Source organism: Palaemon carinicauda, chromosome 42 (assembly GCF_036898095.1).
Source record: "Palaemon carinicauda isolate YSFRI2023 chromosome 42, ASM3689809v2, whole genome shotgun sequence".
Classification (NCBI taxonomy): domain Eukaryota; kingdom Metazoa; phylum Arthropoda; class Malacostraca; order Decapoda; family Palaemonidae; genus Palaemon; species Palaemon carinicauda.
The window spans coordinates 24066778-24093089 of NC_090766.1; the positions used below are offsets into that span (position 1 = coordinate 24066778).

Sequence of the window (26312 nt, forward strand, 5' to 3'; positions counted from 1 at the left end):
AAGTCGTTCGACATTACTTCTCCCCTGGGCTTGGGAGCTTGCAAGAGGTCCCGGACTAGGTGAACGACAGGCACGAACAGACGAACCCTCGGACGCAACACTGTAACACTTTGCGCATATCACTTTATCAATTTTCTGTTTTGCACTTATTTCACTGAAATCGAAACTTTTACTGATTTCTACCTGAAACACGCAATTCTACCCTTCATTAAAAGGTAGTAATTGCGAAATCAGTCGTATAATGCAGCTCATTAATACTAGCAAAAAACAGAAAACATATATAAAGATAAAAAATTCAGTGGCTGGGAAAGAGACTAAACACTAGTTCAAATAAACTACGTTTACAATCTCTCACCGCACATAGCCTGGGGACAAGAATAAAACCCTAGAAACGTTTTACCTTCCTCCCCGTACAGAGACTAGGGACGAGAGTAACACGAGAACAACGTTACCCGCTTGAACGGAACGTTTTCTCTCCTCTCTCTCCCTCCGTCTCTATCTCTCTCTCTCTTTCTCTCTTGATTTCGCACCTAAGAGAAGAGCCCAATTATATATCGTCAAAAAAAACATGTTATTTGACTAAAGGAAAAAACTGAAAGGTTTTCCAAATAAAAAGTTCCTTTAATTTAGAATTTAAAACATTTAAGCTAAGAAAGAATGAACAAAACGTCAGAATCGATTTACTCTTACTGCAAAGTGAAACCGTGATACACTCTCTCTCTATCATAACGATAGAGCGCATGTTGAACGTCCTGAACGTCAACAACTGCGTAGTCTAAAAAACTAAACGTTAGTTCATCTTTGAAAACAGTACGAAGACTATCAAAGAAATTCTTTCATAAAACATTAAATTTAAAAAGTTTTAAATTCTTTAAAGGCTAAATACGATATAACGGGCTCAACGTTGATTAACTTCGGTTCCAAGTTAGGACCGCCTACTATCAGGAAAGGTCGCATATAAACAAAACATAAAAATTTATTTTTATATGTTTATAATAAATGGAAAGTTAATCGAAGAGGCCTAATAAAGGCGGAGAGATATAAAATATATAGATCTATAACGTGTTAAGCAAAATTACTAAAAACCTAAACACACTTCCGTCTAAGGGAAGGGTCGGCCATTTAAAAGTGAAAGAGAGTCCATACTCTCCTTGTCACCATAATTAAATCTATCCAAAACGAGTTCAAGTTTTGAGATGAAGATAAAACACCTGCATAGCGAAAGCTCAAAACTAGAAATGTGTACTTCACCAAAATATGTGAAAACCAATCCAGTAAGCAATAGCGAATTTAGTAGGTCTTGCCGGTGGCACGACAGAGAGAAAATTGGTTCTGTGTTTACATTGAGTACTGAGTACCTGCTCGACAGATGGCGCTGTTGATGTACACCCCCTACCTGCATAGCGATCGCTGGCGTATTTTGAACGTAGAGTTTTTCTGTCGGGCAGCAGAGCTGCAGCTTATATAATCACCGGCTAAGTTTAATATTGAAAAAGGTAAGCTTCAATGTTTTCCCTTTTGTTCCAACGGAAATTCGAACCTTGAATCCATATTGTCGATATCGACATTTTCCCTGCCGGAGGCAGGAGGCACTAAACCCGCTCCAGGTTTAATGGAAGTGACAGATCTCTGGAATTTCACATATAGGTCTAGTAGACCAGATAAGGAAATCTATTCAAGGTGGAAGGCACATACACAAACCCACAGCTAATAGTAATTTCAAGACAATTCTCTAGCATACTTCCATCAGGACAACATGGCCTGAGCCCAAAAAATGGATTTTGATCAAAGTGAAAAATCTATTTTTGGGTGAGAGGGCCTGATGGACCCACCCTCTTACTGACCCCTCCCAAAATTACTTTATCTGTGGCCATTTCCACTTAACGGCAAAAATAGGAATGGCGTCACAGTAGCAGTAGTAGGGAAGGAGGTCCATCGGTACCTAGAACGGCAACCCTTTCTTTTGCCACTCTTCCCCCTTACATCCAAGTGTTAAATCTATTCGAGGTGAAGATTGCCATGTGTCGTATGTAGAATACGTCCCCTGATATTATGCGATATCCTTTATTGGATACTCGCTCAAGGAGTTAAGAATACTGGAGACCTTTGGTTTAATTCTCTGGAAGTATCACTGTAGCAAATATCCCTTAAAAGGCTACCTATAGGAACCCTTCCATCAGGACGACATGGCCTGAGCCCAAAAAGGTCTTTACAACATCACTATTATAGGGTTTACAGGTTTGAGCAGTGAACTAAGGACAGAAGTTATAAAGCACAATCTGATTAGACTAATATCTAATCAATGGAACTGGCTTTCAAGTTACTATTAGTTTTGTACATTAGAAGGCTACAGAAGCTATGTGAACAACTTTGCAAAAACTAACAAATATGAAGATACCAAGGAACAGAGTACCAGTTTATACATTGCATTTGCATGAAAAATTATCCATGCAAATTACTTTTAGTAGTCAATATAAAATTAAGGTTGCAGAGTTTGCTGCACATACTTACAGGCTGACTGTGAGGAATGACTTTGCCATTGAGTTTGTGCATTGCAGTTAAAGCTGCTTGATCTGAGTTGAAGTTCACAAAGCAATAGCCTGCTGGATGGCCTGTATAGCGATTCTTCATGACCTGGAATAAAAAACACATTATCTTACGAGACTATGCATGGTCTAAATACTATATCCAGTATTTAAGAGGTCCTGTACATGAATTCTGACCTTCCCTCGAGAAATGATCAGAATTTCAACACTGATTGAGGTGATGAAATACATGACAAAATATTCAACAATCCATTTTCATTTCATTCCATATCAATCACATGGAGTACCTGACCTACAGAAGCGATTACCAGAATTAACAGTCGACACCTGATCTCAGCAGTAAAGGCAACACATGAGTAATAACTGTAGGACTGTGCAGTAGCAACTTATTTCAAACAACCTGCAAGCAAATTCTAAACTTAAATGATAAGATTAGGAGACACTTCTAAATATCATCAATATAGACTAAGTATTTTGCTAACATTTTTCGCATTTATAAAATAACCTTACATACTACCCACATTTCATATGAGTATAAAATGCTAATTTTCCTAACTAGTATAATATATCAAAATCACCTGCAATCCTTAAATAACACACAACCTACACATGAATGGAACTTTCCTTTGCAGTTACTGAGTTGAAAGTCTAGGATAACACTACTATAGTCCATTTCTTTTAGCGATGCATATTTGCACCGACTCGCAGCGGTGCCCTTTTAGCTCGGAAAAATTTCCGGATCGCTGATTGGTTGGACAAGATCATTCTAACCAATCAGCGATCCGGAAACTTTTCGGAGCTAAAAGGGCACCGCCGCGAGTCGGTGCAAATATGCATCGCTAAAAGAAATGGACTATAGTCACTATTACCTAAACCATTATGGCATCCCATGCTGACACTGGAATAAGTTTACATCCTCAGGTAAATTCTGTAATCTAAAGAATAACAGTAACGTACATTTAGCTATTATCAAATCTGAGTCTTAGCACGATCCTAACTAACGAGCAGTAGAGGCAAGGTTCATCCTATTGAGCTCTTAAACATTGTCCTACAGGGCTGTCTTCTCTGCCAATGCAAACCAGGGAGGAGTGGGAGGGAGGGAAATTGAAACAAAAGGCACCACACCCCATTAGTCAAATCCTAAATGATAAGGGATAACATGGTCTTGATTTAAGCCCTGAGTGAGGGCTGAAGTTTGAACCAATGCAGTAGAAATTAGCAGGCAATACCATTAAGCTAACATGACATGTCTCATTTCATGATTCATATAGGACTTATCCATTTAACATTTTACTGAACTTGATGTACTTTATAATTATTTTCCTTATTTCTCGTGAAAAATTTATTTGTACCTAAATGGAATTTCCTTTTTGCACTGGGCTTGTAGAATTTTGGTTGCCAACTAGGGTTGTAGCTTGGCTGGTGATAAAAATAACAATATGGCAACAGCTTATTTCTGAAGGGCTATTCAAACACCTACTGACAGTCGCATCAGATCCTTACAAAAACTCCAAGTACTATTACCTCAATCTACAGATGCTCCTGAGCATAAGATGAAAGTTTGGCAGCAGCATGTGTAATTCTTTAGGTCATCATACCACATATACTGATATAGATACAAGTCTATATATTGTGCATTACATTTGTGACAATAGATGTAATTTTCCCATTCAATAAAAAATATGTTAGATCATAATATGAACCTGAATTTAAATAAAGTATAAAAAACAAAGTATAAAAAGAAAATCTGCATTTCATCTGTTGACAAAACGTGATTAACTGAAAAAAAGAACTACATACTGTGATTTTCAAACAATTTTATGCATGTTATTACCTTCACATTCTGCACATTCTCTTCACCAAGGGCACGAAACGCAGCTATGATGAAGTTTTCATCCATATAGTCGGCTAACTGTGAGAAAATAAAGAAAAATCAGAGCTAACAAATACAGTACTGTACAGTATTTCGGTAAAAAAAATTACCCATACATTTAGCAAGAGCAAATATTATAGTAATAAATTACACAGTAAATTTCTGTGTAACATGTTATTAATGAAACACACTGACCATAATCATACTTCAAAATTCTGTTTTGTTTAATTGTAGAGTAGTAAATTTAATAATGACTTCACTCTCAACATTATAAAAACAATCCTAAAACTTCCTAAAAAGTATTATTTTTTACATAATAACCAGTTCTAGCACTTACCATAACATACACTGAAGAATTCAATAACATGACAAATTCGAAGATAATTTGTATTTTTCCTAACCATACAAACCTTAGCTATTTACAGAGGGTTTACCTTTTAGCGCAGCTGAAATGACGAGCCAATAGTTTTAACAAGGGTTAATTACCCCCCCGCTAGTTAGCGGGGGGTGGGGAAGGGTAGCTTGCTACCCCTCCCCCCTCCACACACCGGTGACTTGCTTCACTTCACTTAGAGGTAGGACTTGACTTGGCGGTCAGGGATGGCGGGCACATATGTGTAAATAGCTAAGGTTTGTATGGTTAGGGAAAATACAAATTATCTTCGAATTTGTCATTTGTTCCGTAACCGATATACAAACCACGCTATTTACAGAGGGTGACTTACCCCTTAGGAAGGGTGGAAAGTCCCCAGCCTTACTGACTTCGGCTTGCCCGGGGGCTCGATCCCTCAGTGAGCAGCACTAGAGAGAGGGAGCCCCTGTACCTCACAAATTCCTAGCATCGCTAGGAACGAGTGGCCTACATAAGCAGTGTGAGGAGGAGAGTGTGACTCGTCCTATGAAGTTGACCTTGAGACCTTCAGAAAGGAATTCTAGGATAGGACGTTCCCCATACCACCTAGTCAGGGTATGGGAGACGCAACAGTATTAAGCTTAATACTAGGAGCACAAAGAAGCATGGGTTACCTGCAGAGGTCGAGGTCAGCTATGCGAGGACCAGGATGCTGCTTCCCCAAGAGAGGGGAGAATGAAGAAAGTAGTAAGGGTCAGACATACTCTTTCATTCACGCAGACTAAGACCGGGTAACAACGCCCTCAACCTACTGCTACTTGTCCAAAAGGAGCCTGAGGTTAGACCAGCTGTTGTGCAGCCACCACAGGGCCGATAGAAAACGTATCGAGGCTCCTGTGGGTCACGTCTTGCAGGTAGTGGGCTGTGAAGGTCGTTTGACGCTTCCAGACCCCAGCTTGAAGTACCTGCGCCACAGAGAAGTTTCTCTTGAAGGCCAGGGATGTAGCAATATCCCTGACATCGTGGGCCCGAGGGCGACGTGACGGAGGAGGGTCAGGATTCAGGGCATGGTGGATAACCCTTCGAATCCAAGCTGAGATGGTGTTCCTGGTGACCCTCCTCTTAGTCCTGCCTGTGCTCACAAACAAAGCCTCAGACACCTCACTGGACATAGTAGCAGCTGGTCTGGGTCGCTTGTTACAGAACGGAGACTCGCGATCCTGAAAGAGTCGAACCGAGGATCCGGCACTCCAGGATTCTGAGTCTTGGCAACAAACTCAGGGACGAACCTCAACGTTACCTCCCCCCATCCCCTTGAATGGGCGATGTCGTACGAGAGACCATGAAGTTCACTAACTCGCTTGGCCGAAGCCAAGGCGAGTAGGAAAGCCGTCTTCCAAGACAGGTGGCGATCGGAGGCCTGGCGTAATGGCTCGAAGGGAGGTCTCTTAAGAGACCTGAGGACTCGAACCAAGTTCCAAGGAGGGGGTCTCACTTCCGACTGGGGGCAGGTAAGCTCATAGCTACGTATGAGTAAAGAGAGTTCTAGCGATGAAGAAATATCCACGCCCTTCAATCTGAAGGCCAAGCTTAAGGCTGAGCGATAGCCTTTCACTGCCGAGACAGAAAGGCGCGTTTCTTCTCGCAGATACACGAGGAAGTCCGCTATTGCTGGAATAGTGGCATCGAGTGGAGAGATACCCCTTCCACGACACCAACCACAAAAGACTCTCCACTTTGCTTGGTAGACTCCCTCAGAGGACCTTCGCAGGTGCCGAGACATTCTCTCCGCAACCTGTTGCGAAAAGCCTCTCTCCGCGAGGAGACGCTGGATAGTCTCCAGGCGTGAAGCCGAAGCGAGGCTACGGCCCTGTGAGGGACGCCGGAGTGGGGTTGTCTGCTAGGATCAGCCAATCGTCCAGGTAACGAAGGAGACGAATGCCGTTCCTGTGCGCCCAAGATGAAATCAGGGTGAACACTCTGGTGAACACCTGAGGAGCTGTGGAGAGACCGAAACACAGCACCTTGAACTGGTAGATCTTGCTGTCTAGGCAAAATCTCAGGTACTTCCTGGAAGACGGATGGATTGGGATCTGGAAGTACGCGTCCTTTAGATCCAGTGTGCACATGAAGTCTTGTGGTCTCACCGCAAGTCTGACCGTGTCTGCTGTCTCCATGCTGAACCGGGTTTGTTTGACAAACCTGTTCTGAGCTGAGAGATCGATGACGGGTCTCCAGCCTCCAGTAGCCTTCTCTACAAGAAAGAGTCGACTGAAAAAGCCTGGGGAGCCGTCCACGGCCTCCTGGAGAGCACCCTTCTCGAGCATGGTCTCGACTTCGGCCTGAAGGGCCAGCCCCTTTGCCGATCCCGTGGCATAGGAGCTCAACGACACTGGATTCGCTGTCAGGGGAGATTGAGATGTTGTGAACGGGACGCGATAGCCTTGGCCGATCACTGAGACCGTCCAAGCATCAGCCCCGTGTTGCTGCCACCTGCGGATGCAACGCTGAAGGCATCCCACCACAGGTGGACATGCAGGGGGACTGCCACCCCTAGGCCTTGCGGCCGCGGCAGCCCCTCTTGACCTTGGCTGGAAAGGGCTGGGGCTTAGACACCACCTTCTTAGCTGCCGCCACGACGTCGACAATAGACAGAGGGTCTACCTCTGCTACCGCCGGCGACTGCTTAACAGCGGCCCCCAACGAGACAAGGTCAATAAAAGCGACCCTGGAGGGCAAGCCCTTAAGCCCCAGGGACGACCAAATCTGTAAAAGATCATCATTGGTTAAGGCATTATCAATAACCTCCCCCGGAGGAGGAGGGTGAACCGCCTCGCTATGGGAGGCGACGCCCTCTCCCCCCACCGAAGGTCGGGAAACAGAACAAGGGTCTGCGCTCCCACTCGGCCGACTCTCCTTAGGAGGCGGACGAGGGGGAGCTACGGAGGAGGTTTGGGCGGCGGAAGAAGAGTCCCGAGAACCTTCCTCCTTCAAGGCTAACCCCGGAGGAGAACGGTCTCTCTTGGACTTCTTCTTACGCCGACGGCCAAACCTCTCCCACTGGGAGGCAGACCACTCCCTGCACTCACGGCACATGTTCTCCTGGTCACACCGTCGGCCCCGACATTGAGGGCAGAGGGTGTGCGGATCCGTAGTTACGTCCGTCATGAAAGTCCCACAAGGACGACCGGCAACTCCAGGGCATGTACGCATTGTATAGAAAAAAAAAAAAAAAAATAATGAAGGTCAACTTCCAACCAACACACACGCTGAAAAGAAAAAGCAGAAAATTAAAGGCTGTCACGAGGACGATGAGCAGACACGTCTGATCACCGCTGAGCCAAAAGTGAAGTGAAGCAAGTCACCGGTGTGTGGAGGGGAGAGGGGTAGCAAGCTACCCTTCCCCACACCCCGCTAACTAGCGCGGGGGTAATTAACCCTCGTTAAAACTATTGGCTCGTCATTTCAGCTGCGCTAAAAGGTAAACCCTCTGTAAATAGCGTGGTTTGTATTTCGGTTATGGAACAAATAACAATTATACCGACAACCTTTAGAGTAAGGTTGACAATAATCTTTGTCAAAGATGAATTCTTTTGGATCTTTAATATCCAAAGCAGGTTCATCCCCCAAAAAGGATAAAGGTTAGTCAGTCTCTAAAGAGAAAAAGAAAGCTTTAGTTCTGGTATGAAACCAGGCAAGTAATCCCGCAAACTGGATAAACCATGAAAACAAATGATAACGCTCCAAGTGCCCTCGCCTAACAGACTTCCTTGATTAGTTTGAAATCAAGCCTTGAGAGTACCCAAGAAAATGTTCCCTGGCACCATTGAACACTTAGAAGCAAAAGATTTACTAGGTACAGTATCCTTTCTATCAATAGCATATGAATGTTGAATAACCAATGTTCTCAGCAGTATTGTGGAAAGATGACCTTTAATGTGCAAACCTAACTCAATCCTCACGAAAGCATGGGTGCATGTAGTCATCAGCGAGTGGTAATTCCCTTCTTCAAGGTTCCAAAACCCCACGAGAAACAAGACTCTGGCAATCCTAACCTCTCAAGAAAGAAGAAAGGTGCAGGTCTATACTACCATGAACCAAATTTCACTACAAACTTACGTCTCATCAATCCTGTGCAAGAATGATTACCAACTACCAATGTAACAGCGAATGCTGCCACACCCACCCTTCACTTTGTTTGACAACCACCAAGGTACCAGTCCCAGTACAATTTGGATTAGATTTATGAATCTGAGCCATAAAGACCAGCACTGGGGGCTGAAAGGCCACTCGGCAACCATATTCACACGATAGAAAAGTCCACAGTTACAGTAGGAAGTAAAAAACAAAAGGTTGGACCTCAAGATAGAAAAAAAAAAAGGAAGTAGGAACAGAGGTATAGTACAAGTAGAAGGATAAAACGAGTGAAGCTGAATATAAACTGCAAAGACCTTTAGACAATGCCTACATTACACAGCTGGAGGTGCCCTGACATCACTATCCCCGCAAGGAATGTTCATAGGTAGGCCCTGTCATCTAACAGAACTCGTTGTAAGAGGACTTCTTAAAAGATATCTTGCAAGAAGAACTGTCTAAGGAGGAAGAGGAGACTAGTAGATGAGCATGAAGAGTGAACTAAATTCTTCTCCATAAACTTACTTTTGACACAACTACATCCAGATGTGTCAAGGTCTTTATAACAGAACAAAGAGCTTCTTCTACAGTAGTAGTTAAAAGACCTTCATCACTTGGAGAGAACTCACTGTAGTAAGGGAAACACTTGTCAAGGAAAGTTAAATGCACCTTAGCAGAAGGAAAATAGGACAGCAAACCACCAATGAAAGGGTCACCTTCTATACCAAACTGGAACCGTATCTAGGAACACTATCTGCTAAATCTGAAGCATTTTGGGCATACTTATTCTCCCTCTGGGAGATTGCTACAACTTCACGACATGAGCTATACTCCAAGAGTAGGTCACAGTCTACCTCCTTCCTGTATTAATACCAGCAGACCAAATAGGATGAAAGGTGGGAATTATCTCCTTTCAGCTAAAAAGGAAGACACCAGAAAACCCTTCCTGACATAATTTTCCATCCTAGACCTGTCCCACTGCTGAGCCTTTCAATGTCATTTGCTATCCTCCTTGATAGTTTTGGTAATTGTTTACAACACCACGCTCTCCATCTACTCCAAAATAATGCAATCCTGCAGTTCTCTTCTTCTTGCACAGTAATTAGGTGGTTATTTAAATTCTGGGAAAGCAATAATAAGCAAGATATGTTGAGGAGGGGGGAAGGGGTTATAAAAAGAAAATAGCTGTTTCCTCACTAAATGACTTGGAACTGACATGTCAACATAGTCAACCAAACAGAATTCATGATGCCAGCGTATATAAACAGAAGTTCGTGATGCCAGAGTACATTTGATATACTGTACTGTATATTCAAAATATACTTAATCAAAGATTGAGTGATTACTTAATAGTGTCACTATTGGTAAAATGTTATTTTCATTAGTAAAATAAATTTTTGAATATACTTACCCGGTGATCATGTAGCTGCAGCTCTGCTGCCCGACAGAAAAAACCTACGGGCGGGATACGCCAGCGATCGCTATACAGGTGGGGGTGTACAACAACAGCGCCATCTGTCGAGTAGGTACTCAAGTACTTCTTGTCAACAAAGAACCAATTTTCTCCTCGGTCCACTGGGTCTCTATGGGGAGGAAGGGTGGGTCCTTTAATTCATGATCACCGGGTAAGTATATTCAAAAATTTATTTTACTAATGAAAATAACATTTTTCAATATTAATCTTACCCGGTGATCATGTAGCTGATTCACACCCAGGGGGGTGGGTGGAGACCAGCATACATGTTAACATTAGAAGCTAAGTATCCCGTATTTCATTTTAGCAGTTATTCAAAATAACAAACATAAAATTAATAAGTACCTGGTAAGGAAGTCGACTTGAACCATTACTCTGCCTTTTTAAGTACGTCTTCCTTACTGAGCCTCGCGATCCTCTTAGGATGCTGAGCGACTCCTAGGTGCTGAAGTATGAAGGGCTGCAACCCATACTAAAGGACCTCATCACAACCTCTAATCTAGGCGCTTCTCAAGAAAGAATTTGACCACCCGCCAAATCAACCAGGATGCGAAAGGCTTCTTAGCCTTCCGTACAACCCAAAAACAACAATAAAAAGCATTTCAAGAGAAAGATTAAAAAAGGTTATGGGATTATGGGAATGTAGTGGTTGAGCCCTCACCTACTACTGCACTCGCTGCTACGAATGGTCCCAGGGTGTAGCAGTTCTCGTAAAGAGACTGGACATCTTTAAGGTAAAATGATGCGAACACTGACTTGCTTCTCCAATAGGTTGCATCCATTACACTCTGCAGAGATCTGTTTTGTTTGAAGGCCACTGAAGTTGCGACAGCTCTAACTTCATGTGTCCTTACCTTCAGCAAAGCATGGTCCTCCTCATTCAGATGAGAATGGGCTTCTCTAATCAAAAGCCTGATGTAATAAGAAACTGCGTTCTTCGACATCGGTAAAGCAGGTTTCTTAATAGAACACCATAAAGCTTCTGATTGTCCTCGTAATGGCTTCGTACGTCTTAAATAGTACTTAAGAGCTCTTACTGGGCATAGCACTCTCTCTTGTTCGTTTCCAACCAAACTGGACAGACTTGGAATCTCGAACGATTTGGGCCAAGGACGAGAAGGGAGTTCGTTTTTAGCTAAAAAACCAAGCTGTAAGGAACATGTAGCCGTTTCAGATGTAAATCCTATGTTCCTGCTGAAGGCGTGTATCTCACTGACTCTTTTAGCTGTTGCTAAGCAAACGAGGAAAAGAGTCTTCAAAGTGAGATCTTTAAAAGAGGCTGATTGAAGCGGTTCGAACCTTGCTGACATCAGGAACCTTAAAACCACGTCTAAGTTCCAACCTGGTGTGGCTAACCGACGCTCCTTAGAGGTCTCAAAAGACTTAAGGAGGTCCTGTAGATCTTTGTTGTTGGAAAGATCTAAGCCTCTGTGGCGGAAGACTGCTGCCAACATGCTTCTGTAACCTTTGATCGTAGGAGCTGAAAGGGATCTTACCTTCCTTAGGTGTAAAAGGAAGTCAGCTATCTGCGTTACAGAGGTACTGGTTGAGGATACTGAATTCGCCTTGCACCAGCTTCGGAAGACTTCCCATTTTGACTGGTAGACCTTGAGAGTGGATGTCCTCCTTGCTCTGGCAATCGCTCTGGCTGCCTCCTTCGAAAAGCCTCTAGCTCTTGAGAGTCTTTCGATAGTCTGAAGGCAGTCAGACGAAGAGCGTGGAGGCTTGGGTGTACCTTCTTTACATGCGGCTGACGCAGAAGGTCCACTCTTAGAGGAAGAGTCCTGGGAACGTCTACTAGCCATTGCAGTACCTCGGTGAACCATTCTCTCGCGGGCCAGAGGGGAGCAACCAACGTCAACCTTGTCCCTTCGTGAGAGGCGAACTTCTGCAGTACCTTGTTGACAATCTTGAACGGGGGGAACGCATAAAGGTCTAGATGGGACCAATCCAGAAGAAAGGCATCTATGTGAACTGCTGCTGGGTCCGGAATCGGTGAGCAATAATTTGGGAGCCTCTTGGTCATCGAGGTAGCGAACAGATCTATGGTGGGCTGACCCCACAGGGTCCATAGTCTGTTGCAAACATTCTTGTGAAGGGTCCATTCTGTAGGGATGATCTGACCCTTCCGGCTGAGGCGGTCTGCCATGACATTCATGTCGCCTTGAATGAACCTCGTTACAAGAGATATGTTTCGATCTCTTGACCAGGTGAGAAGGTCCCTTGCGATCTCGAACAACTTCATCGAATGAGTCCCTCCTTGCTTGGAGATGTACGCCAAGGCTGTAGTGTTGTCGGAGTTCACCTCCACCACCTTGCCTAGAAGGAGGGACTTGAAGCTTCTCAAGGCCAGATGAACTGCCAGTAACTCCTTGCAGTTGATGTGTAGTGCTCTTTGATCCGGATTCCACGTGCCCGAGCATTCCCGACCGTCCAGTGTCGCACCCCAGCCCGTGTCCGATGCGTCCGAGAAGAGAAGGTGGTCGGGGGTCTGAACAGCCAGTGGTAGACCTTCCCTGAGAAGAATGTTGTTCTTCCACCAAGTTAGTGCAGACTTCATCTTCTCGGAGATAGGAACTGAGACCGCTTCTAGCGTCATGTCCTTTCTCCAGTGAGCAGCTAGGTGATACTGAAGGGGTCGGAGGTGGAGTCTCCCTAACGCGATGAACTGGTCCAGCGATGAAAGCGTCCCTATCAGACTCATCCACTGTCTGACTGAACATCGGTTCCTCTTCAGCATGCTCTGGATGCATTCTTGGGCTTGACTGATTCTGAGGGCCGACGGAAAAGCCCGAAAAGCTTGACTCTGAATCTCCATACCTAGATAGACTATAGTTTGGGATGGGACGAGTTGGGACTTTTCTATATTGACCAGGAGACCCAATTCCTTGGTCAGATCCAGAGTCCATTTTAGATTCTCCAGACAGCGACGACTTGACGCAGCTCTTAAAAGCCAGTCGTCCAAATAGAGGGAGGCTCTGATGTCTGCTAAATGCAGGAATTTGGCAATATTCCTCATCAGTTTGGTAAACACTAGAGGTGCCGTGCTTAGGCCAAAGCACAGGGCTTGGAACTGGTAAACCACCTTCCCAAAGACAAACCTTAGGAAAGGTTGGGAATCTGGGTGGATGGGGACGTGAAAGTACGCGTCCTTTAGGTCTAACGAGACCATCCAGTCTTCCTTCCTGACCGATGCTAGCACCGACTTGGTCGTCTCCATGGTGAACGTCTGCTTGGTGACAAAGACATTTAGAGCACTGACGTCTAGCACCGGTCTCCACCCTCCTGTCTTCTTCGCTACTAAGAAGAGACGGTTGTAGAAGCCCGGGGATTGATGGTCCCGGACTATGACTACCGCTCCCTTTTGTAGCAAGAGAGACACCTCTTGCTGTAAAGCTAGCCTCTTGTCCTCCTCTCTGTACCTGGGAGAGAGGTCGATGGGAGTTGTTGCTAGAGGGGGCTTGCGCAAGAATGGAATCCTGTACCCCTCTCTGAGTAACTTCACAGACTGTGCGTCTGCACCCCTGTTCTCCCAGGCCTGCCAGTAGTTCTTGAGCCTGGCTCCCACTGCTGTCTGGAGAAGAAGGCAGTCAGACTCTGCCTCTTGAGGACTTGGAACCCTTCTTCTTGTTGCCACGTTGACTATCGGCACGGGAACCTCCTCTGCTGGAGGTTCTGCCACGAAAGGGTGGAATGAACCTAGACGCTGGTGTGTCCATCCTAGGTCTAGGCACGGAAGGTAAAGCTGTGACTTTACGTGCGGATGACGCCACCAGGTCATGGGTGTCTTTCTGGATCAACGATGCGGCAATCCCCTTGATCAGCTCTTCAGGAAAGAGACACTTTGATAGCGGAGCAAACATCAGCTCTGACTTCTGACATGGTGTGACTCCCGCCGACAAGAAGGAGCAAAGGTGATCTCGCTTCTTTAGAACTCCAGACACGAAAGAAGCCGCAAGCTCGCCAGACCCATCCCGAATGGCTTTGTCCATGCAGGACATGATGAGCATGGCAGAGTCCTTATCCGAAGGGGAGGTCTTTCTGCTCAACGCTCCCAAACACCAGACCAGGAAGTTAAAGATCTCAAACGCACGGAAAACTCCCTTCAAAAGATGGTCCATGTCCGAAGAAGTCCAGCAAATCTTGGACCGTCTCATAGCCAGTCTGCGGGGAGAGTCAACCAGACTTGAGAAGTCGCCCTGGGCAGAGGCAGGAACTCCCAAGCCGAGAACCTCTCCCGTGGCATACCATACGCTAGATCTGGAAGCAAGCTTGGCCGGGGGAAACAAGAAGGTTGTCTTCCCAAGTTGCTTCTTGGTCTGCAGCCACTCTCCCAGTACCCTTAAAGCTCTCTTGGACGAGCGAGCGAGTACGAGCTTCGTAAAGGCAGGAGCTGCTGACTGCATGCCTAAAGCGAACTCAGAGGGAGGTGAGCGTGGAGCTGCAGACACAAACTGGTCCGGATATAACTCCTTAAACAGGGCAAGGACTTTCCTAAAGTCTAAGGAGGGAGGCGTAGTCTTGGGTTCATCTATGTCGGAGTGTTGATCGTCCAAATGCACAGCTTCGTCGTCATCAGAGATTCCTTCATCCGAATGCTGAGGAGGAAGCGGCAAAGGAGGAGAAGAAAGCTGAACGGCTGAATCCGGAAGCACGGGTGCATGCGTAGCTGCACTGGATCCAACATCATGCCGCTGCTGGTCAGTCTGAGAGCTGGCAACAACCAAAGCGGAGTGGTGGTGCGTGGTGGGGACTGCCGTGGGTTGCGGAGACTGCCGCATCGCGTCAAAACACGGCAGCTTGACTGCACCTTCCCACTGCTGATGCGGTAGCTCACGCATGTCAACGGAGGGTGCCGCACGTCGGCTAACGTCAACATGCGTCTGGCAGGGTCGACTGCGCATCGGTGGTGGAGCTCTCACAGCCGGAGTGTGGGAGCAGGCAGCCGCAGTGTCAGCTGAGCGCACAACCATGGCAGGTTGTAGGTTAACGGGTGCAGCGTCAACCTTCTCAGCACGATACTCCTGCATGAAGGAAGCTAGCCGAGTCTGCATAGACTGCAGCAAAGACCACTTAGGGTCTACAGCGGTTGGTGCGGCAACAGACGGAGTGATTGCCTGCTGCGGAACCACTCTACCTCTCTTGGGAGGTGTGCAGTCTTCGGAAGACTGCGGCGAGTCCGAACTGACCCAGTGGCTACACCTGGGCCGTTGGACTCGCTCGGAAGGGACCTTGCGCTTGAGAGGTCGTGAGACCTTGGTCCAGCGTTTCTGACGAGAAACTTCTTCCGCAGACGAGGAATGAATGGGCTCACTCGTCTGTTTGTGGGTGGGACGATCTCTGCAAGATACGTCCTCAACCACTGAGGGTACGTCTGTACGCTGATCAAGGCCTGTCGAACCCTTTGGTCGTACGACATTGCTTCTCCCCTGGGCTTGGGAGCTTGCAAGAGGTCCCGGACTGGGAGGACGACAGGCACGAACAGACGCACCCTCATGCGTAACACTGACACTTTTCACTGCACTTGCACTCACTACACTTCCCACTGCACTTTTCTCCTTCAACTCCCTGACGTCAGCCAGGAGTTGATTGCGGTCATTCGCTAATGACTCAACTCTGTCACCAAGAGCCTGAATGGCACGCATCATATCCGCCATCGAAGGTTGATGAGAGCTAGTAGGAGGGTCGGGTGTAACCACTACAGGGGAAGGAATAGGTTGTGGGGCATGGGGAGAGGAAAAATCAAAAGAGCGAGACGAACTCCTCCTGATCCTATCCTTCTCTAGCCTACGTGCATTCTTGAGGAATTCTTGAAAATCGAATTCCGAAAGCCCAGCGCATTCCTCACATCGATCTTCCAATTGACAGGCTTTACCCCTACAATTGGAACAAACGGTGTGAGGATCTAAAGAGGCCTTCGGAAGACGCCTAGAACAGTCCCTAGCGCTACACTGCCTGTACTTGGGGACTTGAGTAGGGTCAGACATCTTGAATTAGTCAAAGGGGGAAATCCAAAATCTATCCAAGTCGTCAATAAATAATCCAAAATCTAATCAATGAAAGTGATAAAGTATTGATGATAACTTCAGTACAGCGAAAGCTAATAACTAGAGAGAATACTTCACCAAATAGCGTGAAAATCAACTCCAGAAACAACAGCGTATCAAGTAGGTCTTGCCGGTGGCACGACAGAGAGAAAATTGGTTCTTTGTTGACAAGAAGTACTTGAGTACCTACTCGACAGATGGCGCTGTTGTTGTACACCCCCACCTGTATAGCGATCGCTGGCGTATCCCGCCCGTAGGTTTTTTCTGTCGGGCAGCAGAACTGCAGCTACATGATCACCGGGTAAGATTAATATTGAAAATTGCATATTTTATGGACACTTTTGAGTAATTAATCCATTTTTTAATATACAGTATATCAAATGTACGCTGGCATCACGAACTTCTGTTTATGTATGCCGGCATCACAAATTCTGTTTGGTTGACTATGTTGACATGTCAATTCCAAGTCGTTTAGTGAGGAAACCGAGCTTTTTTCTTTTTATAACCCCTTCCCCCCTCCTCAAAATATCTTGCTAATTATTGCTTTCCCAGAAATTAAATAACCACCTAATTACTGTGCAAGAAGATGAGAACTGCAGGATTGCATTATTTTGGAGTAAATTGAGAGCATGGTGTTGTAAACCATTACCAAAGTTTCAATAGTCATTTGAGAGAAAGTGTTAAATCATCTACAAAAAAGATGAAGGTTTTTATTCAATTAGGAACAATCCATAAACAAAACATCTCATACCTAAAACACAACTTCATAACTTTAAATCACACAAGGCATCTTATGTAATGCAAATATAAAAAAAAAAGCTTGGGCCTAAAATTTACTGATAACAAAATAACATGAAATTTTAAATAGTAAAGACTAAATCACACTATGATATTAGCACAAATTAATCAAAATTTTTGTTTGCAGATAAACATATGAAATGCAGTAACACAATTATCTATAAGAATTAGGCAAACTAATAAGTTCAATGGTGAGGTTTTCTAAAGTGGTTCTGCACAAAATTTAATAACCTGCTGTCAAAATTGAAATGGCATATGTCTGATTTGGCAGACTGACTTATGCAACTGGAAAAAAAATTCTTATCCAAATGCATGCATTGACAACTGGATACTTCCTTATGCCTTATTTAAAGAGAATGACCAAAAATCTATAGTCAAATTCAACTTCAAATTTACGGGATAAGTGTCTTAAGTGTCAAACTAAACTTAAATTAAAACTTTATAAAAACAAACTACCCTTGCATGAGGGAGAGAACTATTTCATAAACTTTTAAGGTAATTAACCCTTTTACCCCCAAAGGACATACAGTACTGGTACGTTTCACAAAAGCCATCCCTTTACCCCCATGGACGTACCGGTACGTCCTTGCAAAAAAAATGCTATAAAATTTTTTTTCATATTTTTGATAATTTTTTGAGAAAATTCAGGCATTTTCCAAGAGAATGAGACTAACCTGACCTCTCTATGACAAAAATTAAGGCTATTAGAGCAATTTAAAAAAAATATACTGTACTGCAAAATGTGCTGGGAAAAAAATAACCCCCTGGGGGTTAAGGGTTGGAAATTTCCAAATAGCCTGGGGGTAAAAGGGTTAAGTTTTAGGGTAATGTTTTTCATAAGGATTAACACAGGCAGGCTATTGACTATCCTGAAGGGCGTCTGGGTTTTCTATTATCTAATAATTACTCAATGTTTGAAATAATTAAAACTTCCTAAATTTTTATGATCATATTGCCAAATTTCATACTTCAGCCATTTTTCAAGTCCGCTACAACTAAACAATGGTGAAAGCAACAATTTTGAAAACTTTCCAATACAAAATCATACTTAAGCTACTCTATATCTATTTGGACGTAAACGTTTAGCACTGAGCTTCTTAAAATTTCTGTTAAGAATGAGATAACCTCTTGGTAAGGGTAGAATCTCTCTCTAGATATGGTAAGCAGCTCTTCTAGAAGATGACACTCAAAAATCAAGCCATTGTTTTCTAGTCTTGGGAAGTGCCATAACCTTTGTACCATGGTCTTCTACTACCACGGAGTAGAGTTCTCTTGCTTGAGGGTACACTCAGGCACAATACTCTCCTGTATTTTACTTCTATTCCTGTTTTTTTTTTTTTTTTTTTTTTTTTTTTTTTTTAATATAAAAGATGCAGTTTAATGTTAATATTCTTAAATATTTCATCTTAATTGTTAATTACTTCTCTTCAAGTTTATTTCCTTTCCTCACTGGGCTATTTTCAATGTTGGAGCCCTTGGGCATATGGCATCCTGCTTTTCAAACTAGGGTTGTGGTTTAGCAAGTAACAGTTATCATAATAATGCCACAGGGCAGACAGAAGGCACCTTCATGCCAGATAAGGGATGATGCGCAAGGCTAGGATAGACAGGATTTATGTTTCCTCCAAATAATTGTAATCTATGTTAGATTAAGCAAGGAGGGCCCAGTCGGGTAAGGACCCCCTCATCCTAGGTTAGGTTAGATAAAGTAAGGTCATGTTAAAACACATCCAGTCTGATTTGGTAGATAGTAGGATGGCCAGGGCACCAGCCACCCGTTGAGCTACTAACGCTAGAGAGTTATTGGGTCTTTTGACTGGCCAGATGGTACTATATTGGACGCTTCTCTATGGTTACGGCTCATTTTCCCTTTTCTTACACACATCCACACTGAATACTCTGGCCTATTCTTTACATATTCTCCTCTGTCCTCATACACCTGACAACACAAATTACCGAACAATTCCTCTTCACTCAAGGGGTTACTGCACTAATTGTTCAGTGGCCACTTTCCTCTTGATAAGGGTAAAAGAAACTCTTTAGCTATAGTAAGCAGCTCTTCTAGGAGGACACTCCAAAATCAAACCACTGTTCTTTAGTCTTGGGTAGTGCCATAGCCTCTGTACCATGGTCTTCCACGGTCTTGGGTTAGAGTTCTCTTGTTTGAGGGTTCACTCGAGCACACTATTCTATTTCTCTTCCTCTTGTTGTGTTAAAGAGTTTATAGTTTAGGCCTATATAGATGTTTATTTTAATGTTGTTACACTTCTCAAAATATTCTATTTTCCTTTTTTCCTTTCCTCACTGGGCTATTTTTCCTATTGGAGCCTCTAGGCTTATATTATCCTGCTTTTCCAACTAGGGTTGTAGCTTAGCTAGTAGTAGTAGTAGTAGTAGTAGTAGTAGTAGTAGTAGTAGTAGTAATTTGCAACTCCGTAGGTCAAGCTGTGTGGGGAATCCACTGGACCCTGGCCTCCAAGCATATTAGGACCTTTAGTTTATAGGTGAGGTTAGACCACATTCCTTGAACTAGAAAGCATTCGTTGCAACGTTTTTGTATTAAACATATTTTCGGGATTATTACTGATGACACATCAGAACCACAATTTTTTCCGGCCAGTTGCATTGTGATTTAATCATTTTCCCACCTTGTGATTTAATCATTTTCCCACCTTGTGATTTAATAATTTTCCCACCTTGTGATTTAATCATTTTCCCACCTTGTGATTTAATCATTTCCCACCAGAACCATCCAATGATTGTTACGGGGGGGTGAGGAAATACCCCGAGACCAGACAAGAATTCTAAGTATCATACTCTTACCAAATTAATATCTTCAAGTAGAGCTCAGTAAACCTACAGAAATCATAATCTCATATTCCTCTTTAACATAATACAGGAAGCAAGTGTTTTTGCTTATGGAATTTGTGCCACTTACCCCTCATTTACCTGTACTGACCTAAGATGTCATGTTTACTAATTGGTGTATTATGTATATTTGCAGTCAGGTCTCTATTTCACCCTATTTCTACCCTAATAATGAAATTTGCAGAGTAAAAAGTCACTAAGCATACCTTGATAGCTCAAAAAATAATATTTAATTATTCATAAACCTAATTTTACATCAAAATTTTGTGAAGCTCTGTGCTTTCTCCTTTACAACATTTGGAGTAAGCAACAGATGTAGCCTAGGATGCATTGCATCTAGAAACACTGCCATGTCATTGAAGGGAGAGTACAAAATGGGCATAGCCCAAAGAGAAGTATGGACATAGCAAAGTGAAAGATTAGTATTAATTGTAGATTTGTCGACAGGTCATCTACTTTATCCTATCCAAAATTTGTATGGTATAAAAGTTAATCAGATTATCTCGAAACCTCAGAAAATTATATAACTTGACCAATTATTCAAAAATTGGATTTTTGGATTAATATTTCTAGCGCCAGTGATTTCTTTTATCACATTGGCTGCGAACAACAAACACCCAAAGACGTATTACATAATTTAAAATACTAGCCTAAATGAGTGAAAGATAGGCCACAGATGAGCATAGCCCTCAAACACTCGCATATAGGCGAAATGATCCTAGACAATTTAGGTAGGGCTATTTTTAGGCTAGGAAATATCCCAATTATTCCATTTCAGCTAAAACTACGACATACAGTACATAGTTGGCTATGAAATAGAAAACAGGATACGAATTCCCGTTTTTTTATATGTCAGATCCGCAAGAACTCAATACTACACTTGTCCCTCAGTCACTTATGATGAGGCATTTAGGCAGGGGCATAAAATAGCAATTTCATTTCATCTACTGTAAAGACCATAGGTATTTGTGTTGATCGTTGGGTCACCAAGGCTACCGCTCGCATAGAAAATGCGAATCCTTCCTAGCCATGTCCATCGTCACCCAAACTTAGTGCATTTACTTGTATGTTGGTCTGGCGAACAAACATTAATTCACTTACTGGTCTTCGCTTGCAATTTAACATTATCTCATTGATCTCATGTGCTGTCAAGTGTTACAGTTAGGCTAAGCTCATTATCGCTGTCTTGGCAAGTATTTTGGCGGATCAAATAAATTGTGACCAAACCACCCGAATACTACTCAAAAAGAAATCCATAATCACAACAGTAGACTAATAGTACATCAAATCGTCCCTCAACAACGCATATATATGTACCTGAAGCTATTAGGAAGAATTCCTGAACCGGGCAAACCAGGCATATGTTAGTTCAGGCCTACTCATCGCCAAGACAATATGGTTTGATTCCCGTCATTATCGTGAAAGTAAGTTATTATATTATCCACGATAGTTACCAGTACCAGTTAGTTTAACTAAATACGAGCCAAATTGTGTATTAATTATACATCCACAACATACCGAGTCAAAAGACAACCTGAAGTGATAGCAAAGGCCAGTCTGTCATTGCCCGCGGTAAGACCATATTTCTAGAACATACAAAATCTTTAATAATAAATTGAATATGTCACTTACATCGCCCATCCACAATGCCCCTTCCCGTGCCATATCTACAGGAATATTAAAAAGTCGCGTCGATAAAAAGCACCAGAATTAAAACACGTCCACAGTACGCAGTTCCCAGGGTAAAATGTAAACAACGTTGTACAAATTCTACCTTCCGTAGACGAATCCAGAGCATGGATTTTGAGAAAATCTTCTTCATAAATGTTTTTTTTTTTTTCTAACTTACATCTCCCATCCAAAGGGCTCCTCCCCATGACATATCTGTTGAAATATCAACAGGTTCGAAGTAATAGCAATAATCAGTGTATAAAGTTGACATGAGGTTGTTATCTTATCGCAACCAGAACACTAAATAAAACCTTCCACCAATTACAATATAAACGTAAACTTGGTAGGAATTTTGAGTAAAGTAAAAGTATTCGAAAAAGTTTCTTTTCCTCTACCAAATGGCCTTCTCATAAAATTGATTGTCATTCCAAACACATTAAAATAGGGTTTCCATTTGGTATTTTAACGTAATATATTTTGTTAGCATGATTAGAGAAATGGTATACTTCAAATTTAGAAGGAAAATAAAGCCAACGACTCTAAAATCATGATCATTGTTCCTGATATATTTACCTACTGTACACAAGTTCCCAACTCGTGGACAGTTTGTAAATTGTAAACAATTCACAAAGTGGGCATGAAATACCTTTAATGCATTACAGGGTGAACATCTTCAAATCCGCTATTTGTTTTTGTTTTATTTTGATCAGTTATCCTGTCTTTCTTTTTTTATAAATTTTTGCTTCTTTCGTTTGTATTTGGAGGTTGTAGGTTGGCAAGGGCACCACCAACCCGTTAAGATACTACCACTAGAGAGTTATTGGGTCCTCTGACTAGCCAGACAGTACTACATTGGGTCCTTCACTCTGGTTACGGTTCACTTTCCTTTTGCCTACACATAAACCGAATAGTGTGGTCTATTCTTTACAGATTCTCCTCTGTCCTGATACACCTCAGATTACTAGGCAATTCTTCTTCACCCAAGGGGTTAACTGTTGCACTGTAATTGTTTAGTGGCCAATATCCTCACGGAAAGGGTAGAAGAGACTCTAGCTATGTTAAGCAGCTCTTCTAGGAGAAGGACACTCCAAAATCAAACCATTGTTCTCTTGTCTTGGGCAGTGCCATAGCCTCTGTATCATGGTCTTCCACTGTCTTGGGTTAGAGTTCTCTTGCTTGAGGGTACACTCGGGCACACTGTTCGATCTAATTTCTCTTCCTCTTGTTTTATTAAAGTTTTTTTTATAATTTTAGGAAATATTTATTTTAATGTTGTTATTGTCCGTAAAATATTTTATTTTGATTGTTAATTACTCCTCCTATTTCCTTCTTTCCTTTCCTCACTTGGCTATATAATAAGGCCAGAAATGACTATAACATCCTGTTAGAAAAATCAAAAAGAAAATTCTACAACGGTGAAAGTAAAAAAAAAATTAATAACATGAGGGAGTTTCACAAAAGAGTAGATGATTTGATGGGATTAAAGAAAAAATATGTCTTGCCTGTAAATGTGTGCAGAGAAATTTGCTATATTCTGCAATGAAAAAAATGATAAATTTTTTAAAGCTTTCCCCAAAATCAGCTAGAAGGACAGTCAGTTATGCCAGTGAAGGAGGGTAAGAAGTTAAAAAAAAAAAATAAGGAAATAAATATTCGTGACTTGTTAAAGGTTATGAGAGAGATGAAGAATACATATTGTGGAAACGACCCTTTCCCAAATAGTTCAATAAGTGAAGCTCCAAACAAGCAAGTTGTATATATTTACCTAAATATAATTAACCTACGTATATCACAATCCATTTTTCTTAGCTGTGAAAAAACTGCGTTGATCAAACCAATATACAAAGGATGATGTAAACGAACTAAATTCATATAGGCCCATTTCAAATTTATTCTACGTGTCGAAGCTTACTGAAAAAAATCATAAGTGAGCAATTATGGGCGCATATTGATGAGTTACAGGTATTCCCGGAAAATCAATCGGCCCACAGAGCTAATCACTCGACAGAAACTACCTTATGCTCAATAATGAATGATATGATAGGTCTTCTTGATGAGAGAAAGTGTGGACTTTTGATTATGTTAGATCTTAGTGCTGCCTTCGATACTGTTGTGCACGAGTACTTACTTGACGACTTAAAGTCCATTGGAGTGACTGAGGAAGCACTGGAATTTTTGCGAAGCTACTTAACGAACAGGAAGACTGGTAGAAGTTTCTGGAAACCGATCTAGTGAGAGAATTCTTATGAAAGGTTTATCACAGGGTAGTGTTCTTGGCCCTATCTTTTTCAACATATATACTATCGAGCTATCACATATCTTGAAAAAAAAAAAGTGGGCTTTAAACTATATGCAGATGATACTCGGTTCTACCTTTCAATTTCAACAACACAAGATACAAAGAAGAAAATTGATGAGAAAATGACTGAAATAAAAACATGGATGCAGAGGAAAAAGCTTAAATTAAATGATGATAAAACAAAATGTATGTTTTTTGGCACAAAGGTGGCTTTGAAGAATTACCAGTTATTTCATAGTATAAAAATTGGTGACGCTGATGTTAGGATTGTGTCTGTTGTGAAAAATTTGGATGTACTGATAGATTGTAATTTGTCAATTAGGGATCAAATAGTGAATACAGTGAAAGTGTGTAACTATCACCTGAGAAACATAGCATTTATTAGAAAATATTTAACAGAGGGCAGTACAGAAATTTTAGTGATGAGTCACGTAATATCAAGGCTTGATTACTGCAATTCTATGTACTATAAATTGCCCAATACACTATTAAGAAAGCTTCAAAATGTGCAAAACCGGGTGGATAGACTGATAAAAGGCATTAAATTTCCGGAGAGAATAACTCCTGCACTGATCGATCTACATTGGTTACCTTTTAAGGGTAGAATTGAATTTAAGATTTGTTTGTTGACTAACAAGGCACTTACAAGTGATAAGCCTAAATATTTTCGTGATTGCTTGGTCCCCTACCCTCAAGCTACTATCGCTGCTGTAAGAGTTAGACATGCTGATGACCCATATAGACTATTCGAAATTAGTGTGAATCATGCAATAGGAGGAAGAAATTTTTGTTATGTTGCACCGAGACTCTTCAACGACTTTCCACTTGATGTCAAGAATAGCAAAAATGTGGCAGCTTGCAAGAAAAACCTGAAGACTTATCTCTTTGGAAAGTGTTATAATAGTGATCAGAAAACTTTTAAGCCTAAATACAAATGCTAGTGAATAACTGAAAAGGTACAGAGCAAAATATAAACTGGAAAAAAAATTATTTTCACACTTCAAGGCCCCCCTGAACAGACTTTTAAGTGTCTGATGGAGGGCGAGAAATAAACTCCTAAAAGTATCTTCCCCATTGGAGCCTCTGGGCTTATAGCATCCTGCTTTTCCAACTAGGGTTGTAGCTTAGCAAGTAATGATATCAATAATAATAATAATAATAATAATATTAATAATATTTGCATATTGTATTCGGAATTAAGATATGTTTTGTTTCTACCCTTTGTAATTAGTATATTTATCTTGACGTTCCATTAGTTGTTTTTATCACCCCTTTATAAAGTCAGTGTTGTTCTTTCTTTTATTTTCATCCAGGGTACTTACATAATTTAATGGATGTTTTCCAAGTACTGTTTTATTTGGAGGACGTTTCCATTTAAATTTCAATATGTTATATTTCAGGGTAAGAGAGTAACTTCTTTAATTTTGACCACGTTTTTGTCATATTTCGATGATCAACACTTGAAATAGAAGTGGTCCTTTCTTTTATTTCTATTCATGGCACTTGTATTTATTTTTACATATTATATTTGATATTATATTTATTCTTTGTTTTATCCTTAAATCCTGTCGTGTTTTTTTTTCTTTTTTTTTTTTTGTACAAAACATTTCTTACATTCGAATAGCTTTGTGGACGTATGCTTGACACGCCACATAGCTATCTGCACCCCACACAGCGTTTATGCTTCGAGGGAGAAGTGTGGCAAGTTATGGGAGGAGCCGTTACTAAGTTCTCCTCCTTTGTTACTGTTACGGTACTCTGTGACGTCATAACCGCCGCCATCTTGGTTGACGTCACCGCTGCGCGCCTTCCTCATTCCTTCCGGCGTTAAGGCCAGCCTCCATGATACAATAAGATTGGGAGGGGCCTGTCAAGGCCTGAATAGAGAACAAGGGCGGGTCCATCAGGACGACATGGCTATCTCACCCAAAAATAGATTTTTCGCTTCGCTCAAAATCCATTTTATGGGCTCAAGCCATGTCGTCCTGATGGAAGTGTACCAGAGAATTAATGTATCGTGGATTTTTCCCTTTTTGTAGTGCCTTCGACTTCTAGACAATATTCCTTTGGTCTGATGACCATAGAGACCTGTGACATTTCCGTTACGTCACTATAGATAAGCATATACCATGTTACCGCTTCCTGCCCCCCCCCGGCAGGGAAGTCCTATGTGGACGTAAGGAACATCTTGAAGTTACTTGATAAAGGAACTCACCTAGCATTGGAGATATCTGCCGGTCCCAGGGTCAG

The 26312-nt window shown here is 42.3% G+C and overlaps 1 protein-coding gene across 3 annotated transcripts in view; it reads right to left on the reverse strand.

Moving 5' to 3' along the window:
- The window catches only part of LOC137633341 (tRNA selenocysteine 1-associated protein 1-like), a 35993-nt gene extending 13897 nt beyond the window's left edge, over nt 1–22096 (reverse strand). The window contains exons 1-3 of one of the 3 annotated variants that reach the window (XM_068365592.1): nt 21942–22096; nt 4381–4458; nt 2512–2634 (exon numbers count right to left, since the gene is read on the reverse strand). In XM_068365592.1, the coding sequence (XP_068221693.1) occupies nt 2512–2634; nt 4381–4458; nt 21942–22034 (294 nt within the window). In that variant the 5' untranslated portion in view covers nt 22035–22096. Of the gene's footprint in view, nt 1–2511; nt 2635–4380; nt 4459–21724; nt 21882–21941 lie in introns of those variants that run through there. The other 2 variants (XM_068365590.1, XM_068365591.1) reach the window with 2 other exon arrangements.
- Between the last annotated feature and the right edge of the window lie 4216 nt (nt 22097–26312).